The sequence below is a fragment of the Notolepis coatsorum genome (genome assembly GCF_963971535.1).
Source record: "Notolepis coatsorum genome assembly, chromosome: 18".
Taxonomy (NCBI): Eukaryota; Metazoa; Chordata; class Actinopteri; order Aulopiformes; family Paralepididae; genus Notolepis; species Notolepis coatsorum.
Genome location: NC_140182.1, coordinates 21,132,083 through 21,143,522, shown reverse-complemented (window position 1 = coordinate 21,143,522; position 11,440 = coordinate 21,132,083). Strand labels below are relative to the sequence as shown.

The 11,440-nt window shown below is 44.6% G+C and overlaps 1 protein-coding gene across 1 annotated transcript in view; it reads right to left on the bottom strand.

The window, feature by feature from the left end:
• Window positions 1–7,020: 7,020 nt before the first annotated feature.
• LOC311245598 (PI-PLC X domain-containing protein 1-like) overlaps window positions 7,021–11,440 on the bottom strand; it is an 8,413-nt gene continuing 3,993 nt past the window's right edge. Inside the window, 4 exon segments of the mRNA XM_084335504.1 lie at window positions 7,021–7,372; window positions 7,797–7,867; window positions 8,064–8,176; window positions 10,409–10,564. Of these exon segments, the coding sequence (XP_084191630.1) occupies window positions 7,125–7,372; window positions 7,797–7,867; window positions 8,064–8,176; window positions 10,409–10,564 (588 nt within the window). The 3' untranslated portion in view covers window positions 7,021–7,124.

The window sequence follows — 11,440 nt, the reverse complement described above, 5'->3', positions numbered from 1 at the left end:
TTTTGTAGTTTGTGTATTTTCACTTGCAAAAGCTGGATGTAAGCTGGGTAATGTGAACCATTTAAAAATGTAGTGTATCATACGAATATAATAGTTTTTGACAACATTATACGTGCTCAGAACAGTTTATAATTTCACTTTTGATCAAGACTCTGTATGAAAAGGGGTGCTTTGTGTTCTTTTTTTTAGATATTTTTCTTTTACCACTTTTTCTATTTTTGATCGTTGCTCGCATGTGCCCCCCACTGGCCGGTTGTAGGGAGGATAGAAGCCAATCGCATGTCCCCTCCGATACATGTGTAGGCAGCCAGTCGCATCTCTTCACCTGCCAGCGCGGACTCTCATTTGGCGAGGAGTAACGTGTAGGAGGCTCACACTGCCCCCGCCATTTTCCGGTCTCTGCTGTGCAGGCGCCCCAACCGACCTGTAGGAGTCGCTGTTTACAACGTCCAGATTACCACCCATCGACTTCCCACCCGCTAACTCTGCCAATTGAGTTAGTATGGCGGCCGGCCCAAGCCGGAGGCAACGCCGACAGCCGGATTCGATACCGGTGTCCCATGCGTTGGTGACGAGCACAATGTCTGCTGTGCCACCCAGCCGCCTGGTGCTTTGTGTTCTTAAACCAAATCTAATTTACACTGAGATTTCTTGAATGATTTTGATTGAAGAATAAAGCCACTGAATTTTGGAAGAAATGCAGAAAGTTACAATACTGAATTCCATTCAGTATTGCCACACAAATCACTTCAAAGTTCTTGACCTGGCATACCGTGCAACAAGGGGAACGGCTCCCTCCTACCTCTGGTCAATGGTCTCTTAACTACCCAACTTCAAGACCTCTGCGCTCTGCATCTTCTGGCCACCTCGGACCCACTCCTATCTGAGCTCCGGGGGGGGGGGTCACATCTAGGGACCTTAAAACCTACTCTAGTGAGGCCTTTAACCAAGAACTGGAGAGCCTGGACTGGTCCGATGAGCTCAGGGATATACTAGTTGAAGAAACATAGCTTTGCTTCAAAACCAAATTCTCATCAATACTTAACAACATGGCTACCCTGAGAACCACTAGGGTTAAAAATCGCGCTGAGCCATGGATGCATTCGGACATGCTGACCGCTATGAAAACCAGAAACAGAAAATGCTCTGAACTTCATAAAAGTCGGTCAAAGCTCGCCAAAAGCTTCAACAGTGATCTCCAAGCCCACGTGGTTAAACTCAGACAACAACGAAACCGGCAAAGAAACTATGTAAATAAATACCATGATCAAATCTGCAATTATTTTTTGTCAATGATAAAACTGAGGAAAACAAACAAACCCTGTGAGCTTTGGAAATTACTCAACAACCAACTAGGCTACAGTAAGAAACAACCATATTTACAAATACCAACATTAACACTTTGAGTGCCCGAGGTCGGGTCGTTTTGATAGTTCATCAGTGAGCTGCCTGGATGCAATCCTACCTGGATGGGAGAGAACAGATGGTGGAGGTGAACGGTACACTGCCCCCACCTCCCAGTGAGCTGTGGTGTTCCACAAGGAAGCATACTAGGTGACTGCAACTTGTTCCTGTTCGCGGATGACTCAGCCCTGCTGGTCTCTGACAAGAACAAGTTACAGGTTGAAAAAGCCCTCAGCTCTGAACTCGGTAGAATCTGCACCTGGCTCGCTGATAACAAACTATCATTACACCTGGGTAAAAACGGAATCCATTCTCTTTGGATCAAATAGCAAACTCAGCAAGGCTAACGGCTTCTCTGTTACAGTGGGTGACAATATTGTCACAACAAGGAAAGATGAAATTACCTACCTGGGTTCCATCCTAGAAGCAAATCTTTCCTGTGACAAAATGGCAACCAATGTAATCAAAAAAGTCAACCAACAAACAAGATTTTTGTACAGGATCTCCTCTCTGGTAAATAAGAATACCTTGAAGACTCTAACAGGAGCACTCATTCAAGGTTTCTACAACTATGTTTGCACCTCATGGTACTCAAAGACCCTAAAAACAAGGCTCCAAACATCACAAAACAAACTGGTCAGGCTACTGCTTGGCCTTACTCCTAAAACCCACCTCACCCCTGCCCATTTTGACATCCTAGGATGGCTTAGAGTAGATGACAGAGTACAGCAGCTTGCAATGGGCCTTGTCTACAAGATACACTACACCACTAAGATACCCATGTACATGTCGAAATACTTCCCAAAGATCAATGAATACCACGACCACAACACCAGAGCTCCACAAATCATGTTCAACCCAGATTCGGTACAAACAAGGGACTAAACATGTTTCGCAATTATGCAACATCAATGTGGAATGCCCTACCCACAGCCGTACATTTTTTTTTTATCTCTGTCATAAATGTAACAGTACTGTATATCTGTATGTCATGTAGGCTATGTCATAAATGTCATGATATATACCTGTATGTTGTGTATGTCATAAATGTCATTATGAATTGAAAATGGGGGACCCTGATGTAAACAAGACGAAAGTCTTTCTCTGGTCTGCATGTGTATTGAGCCGTACTGTATTGTACCCATTCTGCAATCTGTTAATACAATTTTCAATCAATCAATCAAACTCCAATACTGGATACCAACCGGCGTAAACATTTCAAGAAGGAGGTAAGTGGGAGAGGAACCATATCAACAAATGAGTTTCGGGTAGGGTTTATTTTGTGTATGCATATATTAGTCATTCTTTGGGTGAAATTGTTTTGTTTTATCACAGAAAGGAGAAGTCACGTAATAAATGTAGTCGCCCAGTACTGCATCTGTGTTTAACCATTTCACTGCCGCACTACCAAACGGTTAACCCTTTCACTGCGACAATACACATAAAGGTTAACCCTTTCACTGCCACACAACCGTAACCGCCGGTAGTGTGATAGTAAAGGGTTAACCTTCTGTAGTGGCAGTGAAAGGGTTAAGGACCTTTTTTTAAACATGGCCCCTGGTGCCTGCATTGCCACGGCGACGTCCTGTGGCCACTGGATCTCCACAAGTCGTTGCCAAGGAAACGTTGGACGGCTAGACCTCTATTTTCTAAATACCGTGGATGTACGGAGTTACGGTTGACAGACGCACTTCTCAGCCAATATATATATATAAAAGGTTACTCTTGATCAAACAAAGATGAATGTCCCTATTGGGATTAATAGTGCAATAACTTGCTTTTTCACCAAACTTCACTTAAAACAAATAAAAGGTGCCTCTTGATCATCAAACAAGAATGAATTTCCCTATTGGGATTAATAAAGTGCAAATCTAACTTTCACCAAACATGACTTTTTGTAAAAATAAAGGGTGTTGAAAAAAAAAGATTATATATATTTTTTTGAAAATCGATTTAAATTTTTGAAAATCGTCCTAAACCACTCATTCGATTTAATCGATACAATCGATTAATCGCCCAGCCCTAGTTTGACATCACTTTACATCATGCAGGTGTTTGAGGGGAGGTTTGGTTTGACATCACTACATCATGCAGGTGTTTGAGGGGAGGTTTGGTTTTACATCACTTTACATCATGCAGTTCTCCACCAACGCCTGGGGGACATTATGAGACCAGTTGCATCTGTCTGTTTATTTGTTTGTTTATTGTTATTTGCACTTACAAACATACATTCTGGAATAAAATAAGTAAAAGAAGAACAGTTATAAGAAAGGTAAAAAAGCCCAAGGGCTTATAAGCGACCTCCCCTCTTAAACCTATATAGGATAACTACACAGAACCCCCCCCCCCCGCATTATGCACAAACACACATATCCCTCTCTCATACACACAGATACATACAATACAGCATTATACAACGATTATAATGGTGGGGAAAGAAAAGACTGCTCACAAACACACATGGATACTAGACTACAGGATCTGTAGTTATTTTTTAAGCTTGCTTTTAAATGTATTTAAAGTGGAACATGTTTCTGTTAAATTTTGTATATCATTCCACATCACTGCACCTTGATAAACAAATGAGAATTTGGCAACAGAGGTCCTACAGAAAGGAATGCCTAAGTCTTTATTTCGTCTTGTGAGATGTGCATGATAATGAGAATTAAACTCAAAATAATTTTGAAAGAAATTAGGCAAAAATAAAGGAAGACCAATCACTTTGTACATAAGAACCCCTGTTTAGTACTTGTTGACATCATAAATTGTGAGTAGTTGCAGTTGTTTAAATAATGGTTTGGTTGGGGCTAAATAAGAAGAGTTGGTTGCAATTCTTACAAAGGATTTCTGAGCTCTATGGATTGCTTGTAAGTAAGAAGGGTAAGTGTTGGCCCAAATTATATTGCAGTAAGAGATGTGAGGATAAATTAAACTGTAATACAAAGTTAGTAATGTGCTCTTTTTTAATTGATTTTTAACCCTTTTTATAATGCCCAACGATTTTGAAACCTTCTTGCAAACAATTTCACAATGATTCTTAAAGCAGAGTTTCTTTGACACCTAAGAACTTCACAGATGAGACTTTGTTCTTATTTCTAAAAATAATGAAGTAAAATGTTTTGACATTGAGTGATGTCTTGTTTGTCAACTTGTTTAACTGAAACCAATAGGAAAAATGAATGAGTCCAGAATTTGCTTTAAGTAGGGATGTCCGATATTGTCGGCCTACCGATATTAGCAGCCGATATCGGCATTAAAATGTGATATCGGAAAATATCTATCGTTTTTTTTTTTTACATTTCTATAACCTTTATTTACCCAGGCAAGCAAGTAAGAACAAATTCTGATTTTATTTATTGTCAAAAGTATGCATAATGTTGTGTTAATTCCACAACAAGAGATATGTAATGTTAATTACCTGAAATTATTCCATTTTTGGGGGGGGGGAACCCTGCATATATCGGTATCGGTTGATATCGGTATTGGAAATTAAGAGTTGGACAATATCGGTATTGGTAAAAAAGCCAATATCGAGCATCCCTATCAATAAGGGAATATGTCTGTGTGTGTGTTTGTCTGTCTGTGTGTGTCTGTCTGTGTTTTGAGTAGGTAGAGAGTTCCAGAGCCTGGGAGCTGTAGAGCTGAATGCACACAATATCTGATAAATACTCACTTCCTCCCAAAAGAAGACGTTTAACAGAGTTGTATAGTGACACAAATTACACAGGGATTTACACTACACTTAATCGAATTGAATATAACTTTATTGTCCACCAAGGTGGAAAATTCGGCTCACCAAACAGAAAAATCAACACAAGAAGCCAGCAGGCAACTAGCGCGACATAAAACACAAACAGACATAGACAGGGTTACACATGAGACACATAAAACACAAACAGACATAGACAGGGTTACACACTAGAGAGACGTAAAACACAAACAGACATAGACAGGGTTACACATTAGAAACATGTAAAAAGACAGTTCATGTCTGTGGCTTCCGTCTTGTTGGTCACTTTGCAGAATTAAGGATGCTAATGGCACTTGGAATGAAGGACTTCTTTAATATATTCTTAGTTGCCAGGGGGACTCTATAGCGCCTCCCAGAGCTCAAGAGCTCAGATACCTTCTGGTCTCTCTCCTCTCTCCTCCACTACCTCTCCTCTCTCCTCCGCTACCTCTCCTCTCTCCTCCACTACCTCTGCTCTCTCTCCTCCACAACCTCTGGTCTCTCTCCTCTCTCCTCCACTACCTCTCCTCTCTCCTCTCTCTGCTCTCTCTCTCCTCCACAACCTCTGGTCTCTCTCCTCCACTACCTCTGGTCTCTCTCCTCTCTCTCTCCTCCACAACCTCTGGTCTCTCTCCTCCACTACCTCTCCTCCACTACCTCTGCTCTCTCCTCTCTGCTCCTCTCTGGTCTCTCTCTCCTCCACAACCTCTGGTCTCTCTCCTCTCTCCTCCACTACCTCTGCTCTCTCCTCTCTGGTCTCTCTCCTCCACAACCTCTGGTCTCTCTCCTCTCTCCTCCACAACCTCTGGTCTCTCTCCTCTCTCCTCTACGACCTCTGCTCTCTCTCCTCTCTGGTCTCTCTCTCCTCTCTCCTCCACGACCTCTGCTCTCTCTCCTCTACTACCTCTGCTCTCTCTCCTCTCTCCTCCACGACCTCTGCTCTCTCTCCTCTCTGGTCTCTCTCTCCTCTCTGGTCTCTCTCTCCTCCACTACCTCTGCTCTCTCTCCTCTCTGCTCTCTCTCCTCCACGACCTCTGCTCCCTCTCCTCTCTGCTCTCTCTCCTCCACAACCTCTGCTCTCTCTCCTCCACGACCTCTGGCCTCTCTCCTCTCTCCTCCACTACCTCTGCTCTCTCCTCTCTTCTCCACAACCTCTGGTCTCTCTCCTATCTCTGCTCTCTCTCCTCTCTTCTCCACAACCTCTGGTCTCTCTCCTATCTCTGCTCTCTCTCCTCTCTTCTCCACAACCTCTGGTCTCTCTCCTATCTCTGCTCTCTCTCCTCTCTTCTCCACAACCTCTAGTCTCTCTCATATCTCTGCTCCCTCTCCTCTCTTCTCCACAACCTCTAGTCTCTCTCATATCTCTGCTCCCTCTCCTCTCTTCTCCACAACCTCTAGTCTCTCTCATATATCTGCTCCCTCTCCTCTCTTCTCCACAACCTCTGGTCTCTCTCCTATCTCTGCTCCCTCTCCTCTCTTCTCCACAACCTCTAGTCTCTCTCATATCTCTGCTCCCTCTCCTCTCTTCTCCACAACCTCTGGTCTCTCTCATATCTCTGGTCTCTCTCCTCCACAACCTCTGGTCTCTCTCCTATCTCTGGTCTTTCTCTCCTGTCTTCTCCACAACCTCTGGTCTCTCCTCTCTCTGGTCTCTCTCCTCTCTGCTTTCTCTGTTCTCTCTCCTCTCTCCTCCACTACCTCTGCTCTCTCCTCTCTGCTCTCTCTCCTCTACGACCTCTGGTCTCTCTCCTCTCTCTCCTCTACGACCTCTGGTCTCTCTCCTCTCTCTCCTCTACGACCTCTGGTCTCTCTCCTCTGTCTGGTCTCTCTCCTCTCTCTCTGGTCTCTTTCCTCGCTCTGGTCTCTCTGCTCTCTCTCTTCTCTGCTCTCTCTCCTCTCTCTGGTCTCTCTCTCCTCCACAACCTCTGCTCTCTCTCTCCTCTCTGTTCTCTCCTCCACAACCTCTGGTCTCTCTCTCCTCTCTCCTCCACTATCTCTGGTCCAACTCCAACAGTTTGGAATTCAGTCCAATCACCAGCGAACAGAACTCACTGACGCCCACAAAGTCACAGCAGATAATGTTGAGTCCGGTCTGGTCCGGTCCAGGCTTCTGTCCCTGCACCCAGCCCAGCAGAACAGCCAGAGATTCCAGGGTCATCTTCCTCATCGTCATACAGGGGTGGCAGAGGACGAAGGCTGTGTGCTCCGTTAGGTTCAGACCGCTGGCAAAGAACCCGGCTGGCCACGAGAAAAGATTCAGGTTCAATTAATTAATAATAGAGAACAGATTAGAGAGCGTATAATGATGACGTGTATATAGCCTTATAGCCTAGCTTAACACTCCGGGAGAGGAGTTAGTTAGCCGCCTTGGCTAGCCGCTACGCACCTGCTTCCATTCATTTATGCTAAGCTAGGCTAGCCGCTACGCATCTGCTTCCATTAATTTGTGCTAAGCTAGGCTAGCCGCTACGCATCTGCTTGCATTTATTTGTGCTAAGCTAGCCGCTACGCATCTGCTTCCATTCATTTGTGCTAAGCTAGGCTAGCCGCTACGCATCTGCTTGCATTAATTTGTGCTAAGCTAGGCTAGCCGGCGGCCGCTACGCATCTGCTTCCATTAATTTGTGCTAAGCTAGGCTAGCCGCTACACACAGGAACTAACCTGGCCGTCCCTTACTCTTTTCCTTCTCCAGGTATGAGATGATGCCTTCAGCACTCGTAGTGTTAGCATACCTGTAGATACACACATAAACACACCTGTATGATAAACACACCTGTATGATACACACATAAACACACCTGTAGATACACACATAAACACACCTGTAGATACACTTAACACACCTGTAGATACACACATAAACACACTTGTAGATACACCTGTAGATATACACTATTAACACACCTGTAGATACACACATAAACACACCTGTATGGTATCTTTGGCCAGAGCTGAGTGTGTTGGTCCTGCATGTCTTTGTCATCATAGGAGAGGATGACCTGCTGACCTCTAGACCAGCACAGCCCAAGAGTAGGAGTCTCCTAGACACACATCCACCCGTTGTGATATATTGAGCTTTAAACTTAAAATAAGTTAAATTTTTTGGAACTCACAATACAAAACCTAAAACCCGTCCCTACCTCCCTCTCCCAAACCGTTCCTACAACAAATTTTATGTTGCATGATCATGTATACATTTATTATATTATGCATTATATTTTCTATGTTTAAATATCAACATTATCTGGGGCGGCTACGTGGCGTAGTGGGCAAGGCGCTCGCCACGAAATGCTGGAGACGCTGGGCTCGTCTGTTCGAGCCCAGCGCTCCACATTTGCTTTCAGTTTAGCTGGTCGTCCGTACTAATACACATTGGCCGTATTAGGGGGTGGGAAACTGATGGGTGGGGATCGGGCGTTGTGGACAGCGACTCCTACAGGTCGGTTGGTGCGCTTGCGCAGTAGAATCAGGAAGTGTCGGGGGCAGCGTGAGCCTCCCACGCGTTACTCCTCGCCACTGAGAGATCGAGCTGCGCAGGTGAAAAGATGCGACTGCTGTTACCTCAAGTACCGGAGGGGACTTGTGCTCTGTATAACTTAGTCCACATTGCAGCCGGCTTGTGGGAGGCAAGAAACAGCGTCCGTGACAGGGGAGGGTTGAATTGGATGATACGAAATTGGGATGGGAGAAAATATAGAAAATGGGAGAAAAAGTGGATAAAAAAAAAATATCAACATTATCTGGCCATCCTCAGTAAATACTATCAAAGTCCTCTGACCTCATCTGGTCTTTCCAAAGACCAGAGATGGGACGCGAATGCACATGGGCACGCACACACAGAAAGGGAGAATGGCTTATAGAAGACTTAATGATTTTTTGAATATTTCAGCTAATGAAGTTAAATGTTTATTATCATCAACTAGAAATAAACTTGCACACTTGTACTTATTTGGGATAGCCGTGTCGGAGATAAAATGCCGGTTTGCAACATGAAGCAAGGCTAAGCGTCGGAAACCGACATGTTCAACAACAGAAAGGGGCTGGTCGTCCTGCACAATACATGTGGTTATTATTCTCGGTTATCAGCTTTGCTTTGTTACCGTCTGCAGGTAGTTTCTCGCGCTTCTGAACGGTTTCCAGCGATGTTAGCCGTTGCAGCAAACTTTTCCTCTTGGCATTCACGTTCAGCTAACGTTGCCGCTGCTACTGTTCACGTGACACCGCTCGCTTTACGGAAAATACTTCCCGTTTTTCCGATATCCGATCCTGTGAATTTGGCCAGTATCGGATCAATACCGCTACTGAATATCGGATCGTTGCCATCCCTAATGAATATCGTACGTCATTTATGCTAATAAAAATGTCAGCTTGTCCAAAAACTCGGTTTTGAGTTTGTTAACTTACTGTAAAACCTCAGTTAATTATACCAGGCTTTCATTTGCTTCAATCACTGAACTCAACCAGCCTTTATTTGGAACAGGGATCTATGTGGGACAGGCCTTTAATTCCTTACGCACAAATACTATTTAAACCAGTATGAATATTACTTGTATATAAATCATTGATTTGATCTCCAAGAGATGATGCTAGTGAATGTAATGAGAGAAATGTTTTCAGCACTGGACAGCACTGGACAGCGCCCAGCACCCCCCACACACACACACTCAGCAGCTCCTGTGCCCCGAGGCTTGTGTTCAGCACTGGTTGAACCTGGCACTGCAACTAAATAATAACACAGAAATATAATAGACAGGGGCGGCTAAGTGGCGCAGTGGGCAAGGCGCTCGCCACTAATGCAGGAGATGCTGGGTTCGAGCCCAGCCGGTCAGCATTGCTACCAGCTTGGCTGGTCGTTCATACTAACGCAATTGGCAGTGTTAGGGGGTGGGAAAGCTGGTGGGTGGGGATTGGACGTTGTGGACAGCGACTCCTACAGGTCGGTTGGTGCGCCTGCGCAGCAGAATCAGGAAGCGACGGAGGCGGCGTGTCCCTCCCACGCAGACCCTCGCCGCTGAGAGATCGCGCTGTTCAGGTGAAAAGATGCGACGGCTGCTTCCTCGAGTACCGGAGGGGACACGTGATGCAAGGCTTAGTCCACATTGCAGCCGGCCTGTGGGAGGCATAGTCTAACAACGTTCGAGACAGGGGAGGGTAGAATTGGATAATACGGAATTGGGATGGGAGAAAAATAGAAAATGGGAGAAAAAGTAGATAAAAAAAAATATATATATAATAGACACATTTACAATGTTCAGTGTGGTGGTGCTGGTTACCTGCGGGGGGCAGAGTCTGGACCTGAACAGCTGAGTGAGGAAGCTGACCAGCTGGCTGTGGTCGTCGTAGCTCAGCTGGTAGAAGTGAGAACAGGACAAGATCACCAGCTCCTTAGGATGAGACTCCAGCCACGAACACAGGTCAGACAGGGCCTCCTGCACACACACGCACACACACACACACACACACACACACACAGACACACACGCACATGCACACACACAGACACACACAGACACACACACACACACACACACACACACACACACAGACACAGACACACACACACACACAAAGAATGAAATACATATACAGAAAGATATAAAGAGTCAAACTTAAGGAGAAGATATTTTCATCCTATGCTTCATCATGTGTATAATATATGTGTGTGTGTGTGTGTGTGTATATACTACGGAAGCCCTAAGAGGCCATACATTCATACATTTTATTTACTCCGTTTCCCGTGATAACGAGTTAATTTAATTTGTTTTCTCGTGATAACGGGATAATTTTCTGGAGAAAACTAAACGATAGTCTAGTATATAAATCACTGCAGGAAACATCATTCAGTGTCGCAATGTGAGGAGCAGGAGGATATTGATCACTGCGTCACATATCTCTTCAATCAAGGCCTGACACAGGCTGAAATAGCTTTATGCCTTGCTGTTACAGATAATATACACATTAGTGTGCGTCATCTAAGAAGACGGTTAGCAAAGGCTTCAGCTTTACCGGCGGCGCAATCAAAGTGAGGCACCTACGGGAGGCTGCAACTCGAAACTGGCCCCCGTAAATGTCCAACCCCCCCCCCCCCCCTCCTCCAAATGTACAGTTTCCTCCCCCTCGTATGTATATATTTTCTGTTAGGATCTCTGTTTAACAGTACTGTATATTTGCATATCTTGTATGTCACAAATGTAACATTACTGTGTTAGTACATGTCATGTACCCCCCTGAAATAAATTAATCCGTTATCACGAGAAAACAATCTTTGTTATGTCGAGATAACGAAATAATAAGTCATTATCACG